At 38.5% G+C, this 22,586-nt stretch overlaps 1 protein-coding gene across 1 annotated transcript in view; it reads left to right on the top strand.

Moving 5' to 3' along the window:
- Positions 1 to 22,586, top strand: part of Frem1 (FRAS1 related extracellular matrix 1) — a 120,801-nt gene that overhangs the window by 86,834 nt on the left and 11,381 nt on the right. Inside the window, exons 26-33 of the mRNA XM_013020755.1 lie at positions 392 to 521; positions 4,204 to 4,276; positions 9,766 to 9,915; positions 11,558 to 11,796; positions 12,648 to 12,695; positions 12,931 to 13,092; positions 13,296 to 13,424; positions 13,725 to 13,840. Of these exons, the coding sequence (XP_012876209.1) occupies positions 392 to 521; positions 4,204 to 4,276; positions 9,766 to 9,915; positions 11,558 to 11,796; positions 12,648 to 12,695; positions 12,931 to 13,092; positions 13,296 to 13,424; positions 13,725 to 13,840 (1,047 nt within the window). The remainder of the gene's footprint in view (positions 1 to 391; positions 522 to 4,203; positions 4,277 to 9,765; positions 9,916 to 11,557; positions 11,797 to 12,647; positions 12,696 to 12,930; positions 13,093 to 13,295; positions 13,425 to 13,724; positions 13,841 to 22,586) is intronic.

The following is a 22,586-nucleotide window of genomic DNA, read 5'->3' as shown; positions in this document are numbered from 1 at the left end:
TGACTAAGTGTTACCCAAACATGGTGTAAGTTTTTCTTTGTTGGGGGGGGGGGTCTGGTTGTGGGGCCTGAACTCTGGGCCTGGGCGCTGTCCCTCAGCTCTTCAGCTCAAGGCTAGGGCTCTACCACTTGAGCCACAGCGCCACTTCCGGCTTTTTTCTCTTTGCTTATGTGGCACTGAGGAATCGAACCCAGGGCCTCATGCATGCAAGGCAAGCGCTCTACCACTGAGCCACCTTCCCAGCCCCTGGTGTAAGTTTATCAGCCATCTTGGTCATGATGACAGGAAGCACTGGCTCAGTCTCCTACCCAGCCAGCCGAGAATCCCAACAGGCATTTACTAGAGTTCCACATATTTAATTTTTTTTTAAGATTTTTTTCTTTTCATGCAGTTTGGAGTTGAAGTGGTCTCATATTGAATGGTCACAGTCTGAATATGAAGTCTGTGAAAATGTGGGTATGTTGACCTTGGAAGTTACCAGAAGGGGCTATTCCATGGATTCGGCCTTCGTGAGCATAAAGGTAACAACTCTAAAAATGCAAATTATCAAGCTAAAATTTATGTTGTTGGTTGATGCCATTGATAATTTTCTTAGAAAAACTTAAAGGGACCAAGGAAATTGCCTACTGCAGTCTATAATACTATTCTGAAGATTACAGCTTTACAATGTCCTTGCCCACCCTCCAACCCTTCCCTAGGGTCCTTTACTCCTAAATGCAGTGCTTTTAGAATCCGGTTCCATTCCAGCTTTGAAACCTTGTCTTTTGTTTCTATATACTCTTTAAGGGTTGAAGTTTGAATTCATAGGGTGATATATTCAATTTAGTTAGATAACACATTTAGTGGGTGTTCATAGCAAACTTCAGCTCCCCAACAGATTCACTTCTATGGTGTCAGTAGGTGAAGCAAAACAGGAGACTAACCTGTCTCTTTTTTTTGTGTGTGTGAAAATACTGTACAGAGGGGTTACAATTACATGGGCAAGATAATGAGTGCATTTCTTATCAAGCATTGTTGCCTCCTCCTTTGTTTCCCCTTCCCATCCCTTCCCATCTTCCCCACCCCATCCCTCCCTACCACTCCCCCATCCCTCCACCCCCCCACCTCCCGCCAAAGGTGTAAAGTTCGTTTTTCGACATAACGATTTGTACATCTCATTGTTGCAATGGGTCCACCTGTATCCCTATTTAAACAATTTGTTTTTGCCCTTCCCCTCCACAAATTATAACAACATCAAATACAGTGAAAGCAAGGGTTATACAGTGGGGGAGGGACATACAAAGCAACAAAGAAATCATCTTATAAATATGTTAGGGGCTGGGAAGGTGGCTCAGTGGTAGAGCACTTGCCTTGCATGCTCGAGGCCCTGGGTTCGATTCCTCAGCGCCACATAAGCAAAGAGAAAAAAGCCAAAAGTGGCACTGTGGCTCAAGTGGTAGAGCGCTAGCCTTGAGCTGAAGAGCTGAGGGACAGCGCCCAGGTCCAGAGTTCAGGCCCCACAACCAGACCCCCCCCCAAAATAAATAAATAAATGTGTTAGAAAAAATTGCATGAAAGCAAAAACATTTGAATACTTACCTTGGGGTTCATTTCACCTAACATCAACTTATCTGAACTTTTTGCTTGTCTCAGACTATACTAGTTACCATCCAGGAAATGGCACTGTGGCTCAAGTGGTAAAGTGCTAGCCTTGAGTCTTGAGCTGAAGGACAGCATCTAGGCCCAGAGTTCAAGCCCCACAACTAACAAAAAAACAAAAAAAAAAAACCTATCCATGCAAAAATAGGAGAGCAGATATAAATGTGATCACCTGACACATAAAGAATCATCATATAATGACTCTGGATTTAATCAACGTGTTCTTTTTTTGGGGGGGTCCGGTTGTGGGGCCTTTTTTGGGGGGGTCTGGTTGTGGGGCCTGAACTCTGGGCCTGGGCACTGTCCCTCAGCTCTTCAGCTCAAGGCTAGCACTCTACCACTGAGCCACCTTCCCAGCCCAACATGTTCTTTTTTTCCATCAATATTACAATGGAGCACAATCTATGGTTTCTAGAATTAAAGGTTGTTTTTAGGAGTTCTTATGACAACAGTCCTTCAAGAGAATGAGAGCTTACAAGGTGTTTGAGTAGCAGTGATGTAGAATGTTTAAAAATGTTTTTCTTCAGTCTGAAAACGATACTGACATTAGCCTTTGGGGAAATAGTGTTATCTGTTAAGTTTCTATTATAATAGTGAATTCAAGTTCTCAGAAACTTGTGTACTTGAAATTTAGTATCCACATTCAATATGTTTCCTGTGGACATAGGCACTCCTTTTTCTAGCCCTGTTAGTGCTTTGTTGTGAAAGCAGCAGAAAACTTGGTAAGCTTCCTAACTTTCCAGAAGATGCTTATGGAAAAGGAAAGAATCTGCTTGGGTAGCTTTCTAAACTGTTCTTTAGAGTTTGGGACCACACTACCCCTTGCCTTGCTGGGTAGAAAGAACTTGCACAAAACCTTCATCTATGTAAGCTGAGTACACTCCATACAGCTTCCAACTAGCAGTGCAGAGCTGGGTCAAATACAGTCCCTGAGTCTTTAGGGACAATACCCATGGTATAACCTGCTATCTTATCCAAGGGCTTGTTGGCTATGTGACTAGGCATAGAGAGAAAGGAAGGTCTTTTCTCTGTAGGCTGTTTGCCCTGATTTGAATGGGACATCTTTACCTGACCTTTTCCTCTAAACACCTTTGCCTCAGACATTGTTTTTCTCATGCAGGATTCTGTAAACTCAGCGGTGGTAAATACTAGGTAATTGCATGTGCAAGAAGCATGCAGGGAGATATAACTTCCAGCATATGGTGGATACAGGTGTACAATGGGCTATGTTTTCTCAAAGAAAAGTGGTTTGGGGGAGCCTTGGCACTGTATACAAAGAACAAATGGAAGCCTAGGAGACAATACCTTAGCATATGTTAGTGTTAGTACTTTTGATTTGGAATGCAGAGATGGAGCCATATGAGGAGAAACACTAGAAAAGAAAGTTTTAAATTATGATCACTTTATCCTTTTTTTTTTTGAAGATCCAGGAATGTATTCATCTACTTTTCTTGACCATCTTCAACCTCTTAAAAATGTACAAGAATAACTACTGCTTCTTATGTCTACATAGGAACTCACTTGATGACCTCTTTTTCAAACCAGCCAAGGATATTTTTTTCCTAGTGTGTGTTTTTTTAATTTTATTTTAAGGGTGAAGTACAGAGAGGTTACAGTTACATAAATAAAGTAATGAGTACATTTCTTTTTTAAACAGTGTTTACCACCCCCTCTTATTTTCTCCCACATTTTCCCCTCCCCAAGCTATGAAGTTCATTTCCAACATAGTGTCTAGTGAATATCATTGTTGCCTGCCAAGGACATTTCTTAACACATATTTAGGCACATTCTGAAGGGAGAGATTTGGGGACCATGAAATTGCCTGTTTGGTTTTTAGTCCTAGGAACAAGGAAGTAGTCAGTAGTCTCTTTAGACTACAACAATTTTTTTCTACCTTTTTACAACTTACTTGATGAGAGCCTCTAAAAAGCTGTGTGTTCTGGGTGTGGATAGCCTTTATGTAGCTGTTCAGCAGATCTGTCAGTCCCACAAAGCCTTCATTCATGTCGGTGAAGAGTGATGGTTTCATCCAGACAGGAAAACGGACCAGACTTGTTCGCGTTAATCTGGTCTCAAGGCTGTCAGTACCCTGGAGGAGCTTGCATGATATCAAAGCTGGCTGACAGATCATCATCCGGCTTGCAGGGAGTGTGTGTTTTCTCTTCTCCTGGCGCCTCTCTCTCTCTCTCTCACTCACTCTCTCTCTCTCTTTCTCTCTCTCTCTCTTTCTCCCTCCCTCCCTCTCCTTTGAGGCACTGTTTCAAAAACCAAGTTGGAGGAGAGGGAAGGTAGTAAACTAAAAAGTTGTGCTCATAACAAAGAGAAAAATTAGATTGTAAACTTTATATGGCTCTCTCCAGTGACCCAATCATTTCAAAACGAAAAGCAAAAAGTTGACTTGAAGAAAAATCCAGCCCAGATCTAAAATGGTGTATTGTAATTTTTAAATGCTACTTCATATTAAAAGCAGATTTATGAGCATGAGTTTAGTATGAGGGAGAATGTTTCTCTGGTATAAAATATTTACTTTTATTAAAAAAGAGACCTTTTCTCTCCCCACTTAAGGTCAACCAAGTGTCAGCGACAGTTGGAAAAGATTTCACAGTGACTCCATCCAAACTCATTCAGTTTGATCCAGGTATGTCTTGTGACTGCAGTTTGTTTTATGTTTCTGTAAACAAGTCTGGAGACTGGAAGGGACAAACTACTATACAGCTTCAGGAAACTGTATCACTCTACTCCAAACTACATGAGTTTGGACCTGAAGTTCTTCTTCCTCTTTATTTATTTTCATTTTTATTTTTTAACTATCTTCAGTTGTACAGAAAAATCTCAATTCTTCATTTTTTAAATTTACTTAAAATAAGAAGGAAAATTGTAACAAATATTAAATATAAAATACCAAAGCAAATATTGAATATAATCCAGGAAAATAAGTTAATTTAAAAAAATATTATAAAAACTTAGTTACCTCAAATTCTAATGAAAATTTGCAGAATGTTATACTCACCTGGATTACTGAGACTTTCTAAGTCATCCCCTATTATGACAGGTTGATATGATATGATACCAAGAGAAAGAATTATCCAATTTTGTAGAACTTTATTTTAAATGTGTGGAAAAGTTTTGTTAGGTGAAAAAAAGGGGTGCAAAACCTGGTGTGTTCTTTTAAAATGTTCTATTGTAGTCAGGAGTGATGGCTCAAGCTTGAAACCCTAGCTTCTTGGAAGATGGAGATGAGGGATCGCAGTCTGAGGCCAGCACTGGCAAAAATAAAGCTTTTGAGATTCCATCTGAACCATTGGCTAGGCATCTGGGTGCTACCTGTTATCCCAGAGTCTCAGGGAAGCACAAATAGGAAGATCAAAATCCAGATCAGCCTGAAAATTAAGCTAGTCCTATCTCAAAAATGGGCTGGAGGTGTGGCTCAAGAGGAAGACCAATCACCTAGCAACCCTGAGGCCTTTCATAGAAATCCCAATACTGAAAAGAAAAAAGATAATGGGACACAGATCTGAAGACATTCATAGTAGTTCATTTGACTCCAGATGTGTGAGCTACTGTTCTAACTGAAGGTAAATTGTGGAAGGCATCCCAAGGAAGGCAGTATATATGGTAGCAGGCAGAAGGAGATGGGAATGCCACACTGCAGGTTTGACACAAAAGCACTGATACAACCTCTGGGGATATGGGCCTCAAACCTGACTGAACACCAGCCTCTCTTCCTGGCTTCTATGAGGGGGCAAGCAGCTTACCTCTGAACAGTATGCACTCTCTCTCTCTCTCTCCTCCCCCCTTTCTCCTCTGTGGGCTGGAAAAAAAGCTGGGTCCTCCATCTGTTTAAGAGCAATGGACAAGTCCTGGGGAAGTCAACAAAACGTCTAACTTTGTGCTTTCCTATGCTCAGAAAATTTTGTTCACCACTTAATGCATACAGTTTGGGGCAAAGGCAAAAGAAAGGGCCTAAATAACATCACCACTCCAAAATAGAAAATGTTAATACAAAACTGTGGTTCACAAGGAGGAATGACACTGGATGATTCTATTAATTTCCCAGAACCGCTATAATAACATGTCACAACCTGAGTGGCTTAAAACAGGCATTTATCACTGCACAGTTCTAGAGGCTGCAAGTCCTGCAAGGTGAAGGTATCACAGCATTTATTCCTTCTGGGGCTTTATGTAAAGGAGCATGTATGCTAGCCCACTGCAATGTACCAATGGATTGAGACAATCATTGCTGATTCTTAGCTTTTGCCAGGTATCCCCAGTCTACGTTCATGTTCGTGTGTATGCTTTCTGTATTTGTATCTGTGGAAAAATTTTCCTTTTGTATAACAACAAGTGATAATGGATTAAGGAGACAACACTATTGTTAGGATGACCTTATATTAATTCATTACATCTGCAATATCTTGGTTCCAAATGAGGTCATGTCTGAGGACCTAGGATCACTTAGAAATTCTTGAGGGCTACAACTCAACATATAACAATGAACTTTCAATTTGATATGTCAATATTGTTGATATCTCCAGTATTGTTACTGGATTTGTGTGTGTGTGCTAGTGAACATTCTAACCTGGGTCGGTTGATATGTCCAGCTGACTACACTTTGTTGAAAGAGTTGTTCCTATTGCATGTTTGATAACCCCAAGGCGTCTGTAGGTTCTTCTGGTCCATACTACCATGAAAAGATCTGATACACTGACGCTTTGCCATTTTGTAACTTCACGTGAAAACTTTCCACTGTTGGAAGTCTCTTTTTTGTGTCCTTCTGATGATTGATGTTTGTTTGTACAAGATCAGGGGTGATTTTGTTTTGAGAAGCTCACCAGGTGCTCTGGACTGTTAGGAACTTGCGGCTATTGCACTAAGGGGAGACTGTGAGATCGATCTACCTCTTAGAATTCCACTGGATAAGATAAATGCTCATCTGTCTACATGAATTTATTTGCTGTTTTGAGTAGATACTAATGACTTCTGGGGAGTTGAAACCATCATGATTTTAGAGATAATTTAGGAATTTAGAAAACAATAGAAGCTTACCTTGTAAATAAAAAAATCACCCATATGCTTGTTTTTTTTATTGATTTGGAATGTTTAAAAATCAAACAGTTTCATAATAGGAAATTTATTTAGGGAATTTTAAACTTTCCCACATCCTCGGGTACAGTGAATGCTTATGTTCTTATTTTCAGTCCTTGTCTCTTTAGGGTCTGATTGTCTTCAGTCCAAGACACATCCCTTTTGCACACTGCAATCTTTTTATTTCTCTAAAAACAGCAGCTTTTACAATCCTGAAGAAACAGAGATTGAGTGGCCTAATAGGATGTTGGGAGGTTGGAGAACTCTGGGATCTATAGGAAGGCCTGCCTTATAACTATTGTACCAAATGGAACCACAGATTCTAACTTCTCTTCATTGAGCTATGGTGACTAATCTTGAGTGGATGTGGAAATATTCCTAAATGATTGCATTCCTTTTTAAAAATAGATGTTCTTGAAAGGTATTCTGTAATCTTAATTGAAACGTTATCATTCCTAAGAGTCAAATGTATTCCAAAGGAACAGATCTCTAATGTGACATTTACTTAAACAATACTGAAAAATATTTTTCAATAGAGAAATCTGCTTTGCAGGGAAAATATGTAAGGAATTCACCTACAGTGTGTGTAAACATAGTCTGTAGGTCAACACAGTATCTCTCTGACTTTGTAGAAACAGGGAGAGGGGCAAATTGAAGCCTCCTGAAAAATGCAGGTATATCCCAGGGACTTAACAAGTACTTTGCACCTTGAAAGTGAAAGAGGAAAAGGGGGAAAAACAACAGCAGTGAAGTTCTGACTTTCAATCTCATTAACCTAGAAAGAGGGTTATGCACACATCTAGTAGGTATAGGAACAAAGTTGAAATGCAGACAAACAAATCTGAAACACATAAGTGAAACACAGAATAGATTTGGCCTAACCATCTGGTTTTCCTCAATAAGGCCATCACAAAGATCTAGGGCGCTCTCTCTCTCCCTTCCCCGTCCCCCCCCCCCACCAAGAGAGAAGATACTATATTTTATAAAATGATTCTTAAAATAAGAGGCAATGGTTGAGGCTTGAAAATATATTTGAGTCTATTGGATTTTTATTTAAATAATGCTTAACTTCATGGCGTTTAAGGATCAAAACAGCTCTGTGAATATTGACAGTTTTAGTATTTATATACTTTCTTCACTGGCAACCTTTTATCTTTTCAAACCAGTTTTATAGCAACTGCTGCCTCTAACGTCTCTCAATGTCTGGCATCTCTGCCTCTCTGCCTGGATGCTCAGACCTATGCACAGTTCATTTTGTGGAAGCATCTGCTTTCAGAACATTACTTCCAGTTTGAAAGCCTTCCCTCACCCATGGTTTAAATCTGACTATGGTGACTAGTACCCAAAGATCTCTGTAGTCTAGCTACAGAATATCTCTGCAGCTTTATGGCCTTTTGTCTATAGATGTGACCTTTCAACTTCAACCAGCTAATGTACGCACACTTTTCTATCCAAGCCCTACCTTTCTAAGTTCCTTCATTTACTTGTCATGTCTTTTTACTTCCTCCTTCTGAAACTCTGGATCCCACACACATATACTGTATGTCATCTATGCTATTGACACATAGCTTTGAATGGTAAGTGAGTATTTTTGGTACAGTTGTTCCTCTGTATCCAGAGGTTCTGTGTCACCGATTCAGCAAAGCACATATGAAAATAATTGAAAAAGAAACAAAATGCTGTTTCTGTATTAAACATGTCTTGGCTTCAAAGTTTCTTGTCATTATTTCCTATAGTAAGACAAAATTTACACTGTACTAGGTAATTATGAGAAATGATAGGAAGATACACATAGGATATCTCTATCTCTATCTCCTCTAAGAACTTGTAAACTCCTTTAGGTCAGAGTATGGCTTCTGTTATACTTCTAATACTCGCCTTCAAGAAGGCAGCTCTTGTGTAGATGGCACATTTGAGAGGTATAAATCTGCAGAAGGTAATCAGCAAGTAAGAGTCATATTTTCAGAAGGGAAGGGGAAAAAAAGTTTATAGAGGCAGATTTATGAGCGTAAAAGCACTTAAATCGCCAATAAGTAAATGGCAGGAAAGCTTTACAAACTTATCCCTACAAAGTTAAGCTGTAAATTTAACATCTCTTTCCCCCTCTTAAACTTGAGCCTTCTTTCACCACTAAACAACATCCTCTACTTCCTGCCTCCACTTTCTCTGCTAAATAAACTCAAGAAGATGGCCTGAAATGCACATCGTGGAAACTGGCTTAGACCATTTCAGAAGTTGCTTCCAGTTTTGTGTTTCTCAGGTTGCTTTGCCTCCAATCCTGGTGGCGACAGCATGGCTGGAAATTGGTTGTTTAAAATCAGAACTACCTTGTGTCATGTTCAGAAAGTTACTATGAGCCAAACTTCATTATAACTCATGAATAGAGGCAGACAGAAAGTAGGCGATACTATCTCAGGGGAGATGGGCAAGGCCATTTCTAGAAGCAACCCCTGGTCCCCAGTCCATAAATTCTCTCTAGAAGGATGTCTAACTGCAGAGTGGTATATGATCAGAAAAAACATTGAAGCCTAGAAGGATCTCAGGAAGCAGGGCAATGATGCAGACAGCTGTCTTTAGAAATCAATCATTTCAAGAGTTCCCTAAATAGCATCAAGTACCATCCAATAATCATGTTTGTCTGCAGGAACCATTTAAGAATTTTTAAGTCTTCAGATTTTCAGGTTGTAGTAGCTGTTTATTCTTAACACAAGAAGGGGCAGGTTGGGGCAAAAAAAAATTTATGTTTCGGATCTCATCTGGTAAGCATTGGTTTTCATCCCTTGTATAAAGCAGCTTGCTTTTTTTTTTTTTTTTTTTTGGTTACAGTTTTTGCATTGAAATGGAATCATCATTGTCCAGGAACCAATGTGGTCTTTTCATATTATTGGGGAGAACAGCGGGGCTTCAGTGAGTTGGTGGCAGTACAATAGCTCACTCAGGCTACTGCAGTCTAGCTGTAGACATGTTAATTAATATATTTCTCTGACACCTAGGTGATTGAAATAGCAATTAAAGAGTAATTAAAATGTTTACTTCTTGTAGGAATGTCAACTAAGATGTGGAATATAGCAATTACCTATGACGGATTAGAGGAAGATGATGAGGTCTTTGAAGTAATTCTGAACTCCCCTGTGAATGCAGTTCTTGGCACGAAGACAAAAGCTGCAGTGAAAATTTTGGACTCAAAAGGAGGTATTCTTTTGATCCTCATCTTGAAATCAGGAGCAGTCCTGGCGCCATGGCTGCTGGCTTTCAACAGCTAACATGCTTGATAACACCTTCAAATCAAAATGCTTAATTTCTTGTCAAGAAAGCAACCTCCACCATGATGTAGGCCCTTTATTCTACTTTCTGCTTCATGTGGTTTTTCCTCCTGCTAGGAACTATCACTGGAGAAAAGCAACAAGTCAGTGCCGTAGTTGTTTTTCTCCTAACCGTTTGTTGTTCTCACCAAGGGGGAAACAATGTTGGTGAGAATCTATCGACAATTATTTTCCCCAGAGTTTGCAGGGCTGTAATTATCTTCCTCTGTGAAAGAAAGCTCTCAATGCCTAAAACTGAGCTCCCACTGTAGTGTGACCAGGAAAATTCTAAGGGAAGGAATTGAAAGAAAAAAAATATAGATATAGATGTAAAGATGCAGCTTGCCCACAGGGATTTAGGAGCAGCTGGAAAATATTAATGAATGATTTTGGTTGCAGAGCCGAACAGATCCTGGGGTAGTATATGCTAAAGAACAACCTGTGAAAAGTTGTTGGATAAGAACTAAAGTCCTCTGATGCTCTGATTTTTATTCTCTGCCAATTTCCTTCTAGTTCCTTGTTTAGTTAGCCCTTGATATGTCTAGTGCAGTGTCCATCTTGTGTCCTTGTGTTTATTCTGGTTGTCCCCTGTGATCCATATTTTTCTTTACTTGGACTCTATTGTCTCTTTTCTTTCTTACCCTATAATAAAAATGGAAACCATTCTGTTTCTCTTATAATCTCTTTTTATTAGTTTACATCTTTCCTTTCTGCCTTTTTCCTCATCACATTTATTTATATTCCAGTACAGTCGAATTTTCTGGTTACATTAAGGATGCAAACTATATGAAATATGAACTCTATATGAAATGTAAAATATCAGGTGCTGGAGATATAGCTCAACAGTAGAGCCCTTGCCTATTTGGCTTGCCAGTGTAAGGCCCTAAGTTAGATCCACAACATTACAAAAAAAAAAAAAGAAAGAAAAAAAAAGAAAGAAAAGACCCAGACAAAGGTTCTCACGTTAGGTTTTTGTCTTTTTTATTTATGCTTTCCCAGAAATTGGTAATGTTTCCAGTTGAAGCAGCTCTGTTAAGATTTATTGTATTTTTGTTCTGCAACAGTTGACTGCAAATTTTTATAACTGTTACTTGATTCTATGACATCTTTAAATGATTCCAGTTTCTACCTAGAGAAGATCAGGAGAAAGGGAACGCTGGCGAAGCACTTGTGGTCAGTCAGTGGATGAATGTGGTAGTCCCAACAGGATTGGAGTAGGAAGGGATGCGAGGCTGTTGTCCAAGTGCATGCATGATTATAAAATCATGACAATGATTTGCATTTATGGTTTGTCAAATCAATTTCATGACTTTATAATCCATCACCCTTTGAATGTCAGGAATGGCATCAGTCTTCTGGAAGAAAACCCATGAAGAGTTAAAGGAGTTTCTGGCAAATGGCACAAAGGCAACATCTGGTGGGAAGTTCATTCATCTAAGTTTTCTGACAAGCTTCTCCAGGACAGAGTCCCTGTGATTCCTGATGTGTTAGTGTGAAATGTACTGACTGCCTGCCTCCTTGCTTGCCTCCAGGACAGTGCCTGACTTCCTATTCCTCTAACCACAGCCAGCACAAGGCATGGGAAAAGGGTGTTTGGCCCTTTTTGCCCTCTGGCTCCTCCTCATCCATTCCTGGTGGTTTCCCTCATCTGGAAAGAAGATACCCTTCATCTTCTAAGCAGCTAGTGGTCACCAAGGGGAGCACCCTGCGGAGCTTTGATGCTGCAGTTCTTTCTCAGAGGAAGCTCAGGACCCATGGGAATGGCAAGGCAGTAAGGGTGATGGGAACCTTTGGGGAATGGGAGTGAATGCATATTAATAAGGACTCCGAGACACCAAAGGAATGGTGGATTCTCATGCTTCATTGCAGGATCATGCAATGGCTTTTGTATTCAAAGATCACAATGCTACCCTGCTGCATTCATTATTCTAAAGGAGGTGATAGATATATTGATTCATCCATATGATTTCTATTTTGGTTCTTTTGTATCCAGACAGATAGGGAATAATCAGTGACCCTAGAACAGCAAGAAATTAAATGCCCCACTGGAGTGTGGGAGCCAACACTTTGACTTACTAAGTACGGCATTCTAACAGGCACTTTTCAAGTATGTATGTGAGTGTGTTCTTGAGCCTTTGTATACTATAGCTGTGCTAAATAACAACAACAACAACAAATAATTACAAAGGTATCTTTTCTCTTTAATTGGGATTTCATATCCCCAAATACACACTACAATCATAACTTGTGTTTTAAAAAATTCCAATGATTTGGGCATGAAATATCTCAGGAAATGTTTTTGAAGGGGAGCACTGGTGGCTCACACCTTTAATCCTAGCTACTCAGGAGGCTGAGATCTGAGGATTGCGGTTCAAAGCCAGCCCTAAACCACTCAGAAAACCAAAAGAGGCACTGTGGCTCAAAGAGTAGAGTGCTAGCCTTGAACTGAAGAGCTGAGGGATGGCACCCAGGCCTACAGTTCAAGCCCCACAACTGACAAAAAATAAAAGAAATGGTTTTGCTAATTTTCAAATATGAATAAGTTCTTACTGGAAGTATTTTATTCTATTGCTAGTTATTATTCAGCCCATATATCTCATATGTTGTCTCTCTTGATTTTAGGTTTTACCATCCTCTGTTTATAAAAATGGAACAGACATCATCTATAATGTAAGTATGAGTCAGAGAATTGCTAAATTTCTTATACTTATGGTTAAAAAATACTTAGCAAGACTATTATATCTTTTGAAATTACGTACCTGAAAAATTTCTTTTGAAATGTGAGAATTTGGGGGTCAGAAAAAGCCCTTTCATCTTTTTGTATTGATATAATTTTTAAAGCGTACATTGATGCTTGTTTCCCCCCCCCTCCTCCCTTATTGTTGTGTTTGTTGGTGTCCTCAAGTACCATGGGGTGGTTTCTTTGAGACTGGAAGATGACAGTTTTCCCACTCACAAAAGGAAGGCTACAGTATCCATCCTGAGTCAGCCACACAGGAGAGTCAAAGCAGCAGAGCTGCCTCTGGCAGAGACAGAATCCACAAGTGCCTCACACTTCCCCAGACAGGTAGGACAATCTTTTGTCTTTCCTATTTACCTCGTAACAATCTGTTGACTGGGCCATAAACACTCTTAATTCACAAAATAGCCTCCAAGCTTGGGGGTAGATTACTCAACCCAGATGTTTTCCAACAAGTGTAGACTTAGAAGAGATAAGTTATGTTATCAACTTACGTTAAATCGATTTTAAATTGCCTTTTCTCCCTGTAGAACCAGTTGCCATCATTCCCAAAGAATTGCATGGTGGAGATAAAGGGACTCCTCCATTTTGAAGAAAGTAACCAGAAACTGTATCAATGCAATGGAATTGCCTGGAAAATCTGGAGCCCCCAAACCAAGGTAGGGACCCAGGCTAAGCAGCTGAGCACTGCTGAGCTGATAGAGTGCAGTGATCTGGTGTGTGACTATCAACTTACACTGTCTGCGTATCCTTCTCTCACCCAGAATGCCAAGAGCAAAACATAATCCAAAGTGTTTTCAAAATCACAAGATATTATTTTATCTATTCCATTTAAAAAAGATGTTGACTTATTTTGTTTACCACTTATCAAAGGTTTAACATTGGAACATGTCTGACTGTGGTTGTATTTGCTGTATAAAGCCACTGCATTTCTCAAGATGCAGAACTCTTTTTTCCAGGAGGTGGAAGACAAATCCTGCCCAGCTGGATGGCACCTTCACTCAGGCTACTGCCATACCTTGATCACGGGACAGAAGAGCACCTGGGCCCTGGCCACGCGAGCTTGCAGGGAACAGTAAGGAACCCCATGTCACACTGGATTGTTTTTTTTTCCTTTTTCTCCCACCATTTCTTTATTTTCTCATGGATCTATAGGTCTATTTCATTCATTCAACAAATATTGAGTGTCTACCTGGCTTTGTTTTTAGAGCCCCAATAGGTTACAGGTTAGCAAGGACAGTTGCAAATCGGTTTGGATAAGTTATTTTGACTGAGCTTTTATCTGTTAAAGCTGTGTGGTAGCAAACCTTCCTCCCTTCCCCTACTTTTACAAATCCTATCTGGGTCTTTTTGAGAAGGGGTTCTTCTGAGTCAGCAACACTGAGGTGGTATAGTTTCCTTTTTTTTTCAATATAATAAAAACTCCTGACCATTAATGGAAGAATATATAGTCATGAAAGGCCTTATGGCATCCTGCGTCTAGCAATATAAAGGCTCTGTTGCTTATAAAGCTAGACAAGTAGGACAAAGGCACATTGGCTAATAGAACATTTAGTGACAGATGACTTGGGTCAGATAATGGCAACAAAACTTATCTAGCCCAGAAGGATTTTAAAAAATGAATAAGTAGCCAGGCCTAGTGGCTCACACCTATAATCCTAGCTACTCAGGAGACTGAGATCTAAGGATTGTAGTTCAAAGTCAACCCGGGAAGGAAAGCCCATGAGACTCTTACCTCCAATAAACCACTAGAAAACTGGAAGTAGCACTGTGGCTCAAGTGGTAGAGCACTTGCCTTGAGCTGAAGAACTGAGGGACAGTGCCCAGGCTCAGAGTTCAAGCCCCACAACCACCACCACCAACAACAACAAAGAATAAGCAGCCATCTGTGCCTTTCCTTTTTAATTTACCAACCTGGATCCTATCCAAACAATACAATTAACTAATATACTCTGTGACTAGAAATGGAGACTAGAGAAATATCTAGTTCATTTCTGTGAGAGTTTGTACTTCATCACATTTTTAAAAAGTTATGCTCATCTAAAGATACTAGTTAGGCCGGGCGCCGGTGGCTCACACCTATAATCCTAACTACTCAAGCGGCTGAGATCTGAGGATGGCGGTTCAAAGCCAGCCCGGGCAGGAAAGTCCGAGAAACTCTTATCTCCAATAAACCACCAGAAAACTGGAAGTGGCGCTGTAGCTCAAGTGGTAGAATGCTAGCCTGGAGCTAAAGAGCTAGGGACAGCGCTCAGGACCAGAGTTCAAGCCCCACTACCAACCAAAAAAAAAAGATACTAGTGAGAAAATGAAAGGGCAAACCACATGCAGGAAAATTTATTACCAAAGTGTATATATGATAAAGGTCATGAAGACAAAAAATACAAAAGTAACTACAAAAAAAATCATTAGATATCTCATGGACTGAGAAGTTGGCTCAGTGCTAGAGTGCTTGCCTCGCATGCATGAGGCCCTGGGTTCAATTTCTCAGCACCACCATAGATAGAAAAAAGCCCGTGGTGCTGTAGCTCAAGTGGTAGGGCGCTAGCCTTGAGCTGAAGAGCTGAGGAACAGCGCCCAGGCCCAGAGTTCAGCCCCCACAACCGACAAAAAAAAAAAAAAAAAAAGATATCTCGTAAATTAACAAATAACTTTATGTCTTCCCAAGAGGAAATAGAGTTGCTTCATGAATATACCAAAACATCCTCAATATCAATAGGTATCAGGTAAATGAAAATGAAAACTCCAATGTAATACCACTTCACACTAAAATAATGAAGATCACAAATTCAACAACACCAAATGTTGACAAGGGCACAGATAAGTAGAATCCTATGTGTTCCTGATGGAAGCAGACAATGTTATGACTTTGTAGAATGTATAAAGGTATGCACCTTGTGACCTAAGGAGAAATACAAATGCATGCTAAAAACACAAACAAATTTCATAACTTTATTCACAGTAATAATTTGTCCATGTGTCTTTTTATTATTAATTAATTTGTAGGTGTACTTAATATTTTCTCCATCAATAAGACAATACTTTTTTGGGGGTGGGGGGGGCGGGTTGTGGGGCCTGAACTCTGGTCCTGGGTGTTGTCCCACAGCTCTTCAGCTCAAGGCTAACGCTCTACCACTTGAGACACAGTGCCACTTCTGGCTTTTTCTGCTTATGTGGTGCTGAGTAATCAAACCCAGGGCCTCATGCATGCAAGGCAAGCACTCTACCACTGAGCCACCTTCCCAGCCCCAGAGAACACAGTTTTATATAAACTTTTATAAATAATGAAATGGAATGACTATAACAATGTAAGTGAATTGTGGGTAAATCATTTACAGAATGATTTCAAATTTCCTATTTGAATAGAAAAATCTATTATGAATCTAATACAAATAATAATGATAATCTCTGGCAAAGATTGTGAGAGACTAGAAAATATTATCAACTAATGTTCTAGAGTGATAGAAAGGTCATATTCTGTAAAATTGTTTTATAAACATAAGTTCAGTTGTCAAACTCCTCCAATTGAATACATAAAGAAATTTTGTTGTATATAAATTATACCTAGAGTTTAGGGTATTTTTTTAGATAGGAGCTCACTGTGCTGTGCTGTGTTGTCCAGACTGGCCTCAAATTGTTGGGCTCAGACAATCCTTCTGCCTCAGCCTCTTCAGAGACTACAGAAGTGTGTCACTTGTCCAGGTTTATGTCTAGATTTGATAAAAAAAAGACTAATAAAATACTTAAACACTGGAAAAATTAACCACTTTTTCTTCACTGGTGTATTTCAAATCCTAACTACAAGTAGAGTTATAATAGAAGTTTTACTCAGTGACTTTCAGGGTTTTATTTTGTTCATAAGCTAGTGACAGAAAATAAGACCAATACTTGAAGAACTTAAAAGCTATGTGATTACAAAAATCACAAGAGATTCTTTAAGAAAAACATAATCAATTACCTTACTTTTATTTAAAGCTTGTCCTGGTGCATGGAAAACTTTGAAAAGGATCTGGCTTAAACAGTAGAGCTCCTGACAAGTGCAAGGCCCTGAGATCAAATATCACAAACACACACCCACACACACTCATCAAAAAAAAGAGAGAAAAGAGTTTAGTAGGAGTATTATGGATGATCTCTTTTCTTCCCTCAGGAAAGATATTTGATACAGAATCAAAAACTTTCTGAACCAGCAAGGAGAGAATAGCAGTATACTACCAAATGGTTTCTTTGTTGACTAAAACAAGGGACAGTGCAGTTACTTAAACTCCGGGCTAGGTTACCAAGATGAAATCATTATAGGGATTATTGATAAAATATAGACTGAAGAAGAGAACCCTCCAACTTCAAGTCTGAAATCAGACTTGTTGATTCTCCAATGATTTCACAGCACAATCTAAAGAAGTATGTTGGCTGTTATGAAGCTGTCAATATTTCTTTATAACATCCAAAGTGCTGTGGATGAACTCAGAGCTTTAAGCATGTTAGGCAAGTGCTCTCCCACTGAGCCATACCCTAGCCTCTCATTGTTTTTCAATTATGAGAATATAAGGACTATGTACTGAGAGATTTCCTTTGCCCATTCATAGGTGTTAGTTTGAGGTTACCAAGTATCTCTAGTTAGAACAACTATTCTTTATTCTTTTTTTTTTTTTTTTGGTCGGTCATGTGGCTTGAACTCTGGGCTTGGGCGCTGTCCCTGCGCTCTTCAGCTCAAGGCAAGCGCTCTACCACTTGAGCCACAGTGCCACTGCCAACTATTCTTTATTCTTTTACCACTAGATTCCTAGTGGTAAAAATCAGTTTTATATAAAACTCTCAGTTGACAGTAAAATTGTTGATGCTTTCTGGCAGACAGATGCAAATTAGCCTCCCAATATGTTTTATTTTATTGATCCAGCTAATCATAGCTTACTAGACCAGATCTACTAATATTGCACAACTCAATCATCCTACTATTAAATGTAAGGCCCAAATTACTTTTAAAGCTATTTCTTCTTGTGCTTGACCTAAGGCTTCATGGGCATCTTGCTTTGAAGCACCATAACCCATGACCTAAACTGACCTAGTTTATCCACCTCCTTGCCAATAATAAATACCTTGCTTTTATATTGTACTTTGTAATTTACAGAATCACAGTAGTGATAGAAGATCAAATAAGCTAACTTAATTTGATCTTCCATCACTACTGTGAGGAAAGCAGGTATTATTATCTTTAAATCTTTAGGTCTAAAAAATGTTGAGAGAGAGAGAGAGAGGACTTAATTTTTGCATTATGCTAAAACAGCTCTGTCAATATGGGGACCTTATTACAGATATATCAAAAAGCATGTCTATTTTAACTTTTGGTTGGGCTAACCAATAGTTTTCAAAATTATTTGTTCAAAATTTCTTATTTTTCATGCAGCAAAGAAATAATAAGATTTTTGTTATTATAGATGTTAAGTTTCCTTGGATTTGAATCAAGTTAACCTTTCTGACTAAACCTGAAGTGTAGTCAGGTTCTGAGTTCATAAATTTGTTTATTAACAGATACCTGGAATACCTGTTACGCTAGAAATGTCTATAGCAGATTATACTTTTAAAATTTTGTTCTCTAGTGTTAGCTCCACAACTCAATAACTGAACTCTTACTCAGTCAGAAAACAGATCCCCAAATTCCCCTGATCCAACTGTCCTGTAGGAAAAGTCCTCAATGTTACATGTCATATCAGTAATAATATACAACCTGGATAATTCCTTTCCCATACTCCCTCTCCAAAATGCTTGTTAAGAATGTGAAAGTTACTGAATGTAAATGACAAGATTAGTATTTATTGAGTTGATGGTGCCATGCTGTAGATATAATTAAGAAGTTCCCTAGAGAGGAGATATCGTGACATATACATGTAATTCTCTGGAGACTAAGTCAGCCTGGGCAAAAAAATTGAACCTAACAAACAAAAAAATTTAAACAAAACCGAAATCAAACCAAATCAAACCAAACTGCCACCAGTAACAAAACACAGAATCTGGACCTAAATTTAATTAGTTACAAACAATACTTATTAACTTAATGTCATAAGTGGCATTCAGAATATATTAAGTAAACATTTTGTTCTTGAATAAATTATTACAAAATCTATTATACCTGAAAGGATTCTACCTCCACTGTAACTCCATGAGATTATATGTAACACAGTGGTCATATCTAACAGATCAAATGTGATTTTATAAGCAGATTTAAAACTATTGTTCAAAAAAAATTTTTTTTTGTTGGTTGTAGGGCCTGTACTCTGGGCCTGGGCACTGCCCCTCAGCTCTTCAGCTCAAGGCTAGCACTCTACCACGTGAGCCACAGCACCACTTCCAGCTTTTTCTGCTCATGTGGTGCTGAGGAATCAAACCCAGGGCCTCATGCATGCAAGGCATGCACTCTACCACTGAGCCACCTTCCTAGCCCCTCAAATTATTTTTGAAGTTAGTTTGTTTAACCTCCAGGAGTTATTTCAAGATCTAAACTTGTGCTTCTTTGTAAATACAAAACTGAGAAAACTGTCAGAACAAGAGAAAAATAATTTTAGGAACAGGTAGAGCTTTCCCACCATACTTTAGAGAGAGACTAGTTTATCAGTAAAATAAACTCTTCCCAATGTATATAGCTACTAATTAATAAAAAATTTAAATGTCATTAAAAGCTTCTAATTTAAGGGTTAACTTGTATTGCACTTTAATATGTACTTTATTTTAAAAAGACAAGAAGACCGATTAGAGCATATATACTAGTCATAGCTATATCAAAATAAACTATCAACAGCTCAAAAGCATCTTAAAATAAAAATAAAAGATTTGATATATACCTTTGGATCAGTCATTGAGCAGGAATATTTTTGGTGATAAAAAGACTTTTTCAGTGTAAGACTTGAATCCCAAGTCTTCCATTCTGTATATTTGGACCTTTTTCCTTCCCTTCATCTAATACTTTTCAGTTAATTTCATTCTATTCTCCAACCCTATTGGCTTGAAATGTCCTTGGGAAATTGTGGATTCCTTCTGTGATACAAAATTCACAGTTCAACATTTTATAACCTAGAGATTCACTTTTCCCTAGGTATTTTTGAAGTTAAGGGTTTAGATTTCATAGTTAGAATTAGTATGCACATTGTGTGTCTGCTTACTTGAATGTAGCTGTCACTACTGAATTGTGTGCTTTGCTTTCTGGGGCTGATACACATTGCCATATGTCTTTTACTATGCCCATGCTTAAAAAAATAACACATTTTACTTTATTCCTCTAACCCAACTCAATTTTTATCTTCAATTTCTTCTCCTCCCCATTGATATTTATTATTTTTCTAACCCAAATGAGCCAGACTGCTAAATTAGGCATTTCTTGAATTTACATATTGTAATCTCATCTGCTTACTTCCTAAGGCAGACACTGTACATTGGTAATTCTATTATTATAGATCATTATCTATGAAACCATTTTGACTTCCCACAGGAGTGTCTGGAACCCCTGCTGCCATACCCCTCCAGGAGTTACCCTAAAATATACCGGTCTTTACAACTTTTAAAGGAGTAGATGTTTATTTTTATAACCAGAAAAGTGAGTGGTTTCTGTTCTTATTCAATTCCCATTAAAATGCATAATTTACTTTCAATGCAAAACTATGATTTTTAAATATGATCCTTCCATAATTCTGATTATATACATGCCAAATACACATTTTGATGAAATATATATTTACCTATTCATGTATAAAATATAAAGTAGATGATATCCTTCAAATTATTCCATTGCTGCAAGACTAGCTTCTCAGACTACAGTATCTAGGCCAGTCTACTTTTGTATGATTCCAAGAAAGAAAAATCATCTCAAATTTTTTTCTGAGTATTATGTCAAAATTATACTTAGGCTAACAATAATGTGCCTAAAAGTAATCATTAATCTCTTTCTCCAAATGCATATATTCAATAGATTCAGTTGGACATGGAATACTTTCCTTACCCAGGAAATCTAAATGCATGTTTTAATTCTTTTTCTTATTTTTTCCTTCATCCTTCCCAACTCTTCTCCTCAACTTTTAAGAATTTCATATTGAATATTATGATTGCATCCCCCCACCACTTCCAAAGTTAAGGTATCTATCTGGCTATCTAGCTATTTTTTTGGGCTGGTCCTGGGGCTTGAACCCAGGGCTTAGGAGCGATCCCTGAGCTAGTATGCTCAAGGCTGTGTTTTACCACTTGAACCACAGCTCCACATCTGGCTTTTTTTTCAATGGTTAATTATTGGAGATTAAAGTCTCATGAATTTTTCTGCCTGGGCTAGCTTCAAACTGTGATTCTCACATCTCAGCCTCCTGAATAGCTATAGGATTACAGGTATGAGCCATCATACCTGTAATGGCAAATTTTCTTTTTTACTTCTGTATTTTGTAAGCTTTAAAATTCAGAATTGTTGAATGACTTTTGTGTATTTGAACCTATATATTTCTTTTTACATCCATCTATACATTTATCTCTACAAGGACTACCTACTGTGTTTTATAGGTACATGTACAAAAGCAAAGAAATGATACTGTTATTAAATGACCAAATTATTTCTCTTGTGAATAACTATACTCTAATATTTTATGTGCCTGAGCACAGCTGTTTTCCTGTCTGGACCTTTTGAAGCTTCATGCTTTTTGAAGAGTCAAAAAGATATTGTTGCCTAACAGTGGCTCACTTTTGTAGTCTTAATTACTCAGGAGGCTGAGAGCTGAAAATTGAGGTTTGAAGCCAGCCCAGGGAGGAAAGTCTATGAACTCTTTTCTCCAATTAACCACCAAAAAGTCAGAAGTGGAGCTGTGACTCAAGTGGTAGCATGCTAGTACTGAGTGAGCAAATGAGCTCAGGGATAATGCCCGGACCCTAAGTTCAAGTCTCAGTATCAGCATGCACACACACAACACACATTTATACACACACACACCTAATTAAACATTGAAAACACACTTTAAAATATGCTTTTAATTACAAGAATCTTCCAAAATAATCTTTTTTTGAGCTCAGGGCCTGGGCAATGTCCCTGAAGATCTTTTGCTCAAGGCTAGTGCTCTACCACTTTGAGCCACAGCTCCATTTCTGGTTTTTGAGTTTTCAGTAAGAGTCTCATGAGGACTTTTCTGCTCAGGCTGGCTTTGAATTGCAGTCTTCAAATATCAGCCTCCTGAATAGCTAGGAATATAGGCATGAGCTACCAGTGCCCAGCAAAAGCATTTTTTTAATGTTAAAATACTGTACAGAGGAGTTACAATCACATGGACAAGATAATGAGTACATTTCTTATCAAGCATTGTAGCCTCCTCCTTTGTTTGCCCTTCCTATCCCTTCCCATCTTCCCCCCACCCCCCACCCAAACCTCCTCCCCCCCCTCAACAAAGTTGTAAAGTTCGTTTTCAACATAATGACTTGTACATCTCATTGTTGCAATGGGTCCACCTGTATCCCTAGTTAAACAATTTGTTCCCATCCACAAATTATACCGACATCAAATACAGTGAAAGCAGAGGTTATACCAGTGGGGTGGGGACATATAAAGCAACAAAGCAATAATCTTATAAATGTGATAGAAACAATCACAGGAAAGAAAAAAACATTTCAATATATATCTTAGGGTTCACTTACCTAATATCAACATACCTGACATTTTCTGCTTGACACTGACACATATACTTAAGTTATTGCAAATAAGGGCAACCATGGGACCTATGTTTCTTTGGGCCTGGCTTACTTCACTTAATATAATTTTTTCCAAGTCTTTCCATTTCCTAACAAATGGGGCAATGTCATTCTTT

Source organism: Dipodomys ordii, unplaced genomic scaffold (genome assembly GCF_000151885.1).
Source record: "Dipodomys ordii isolate 6190 unplaced genomic scaffold, Dord_2.0 Scaffold53, whole genome shotgun sequence".
Taxonomy (NCBI): Eukaryota; Metazoa; Chordata; class Mammalia; order Rodentia; family Heteromyidae; genus Dipodomys; species Dipodomys ordii.
Note: the sequence above shows the minus strand (reverse complement) of the source record. Positions and strands in the feature narration are given on the sequence as shown.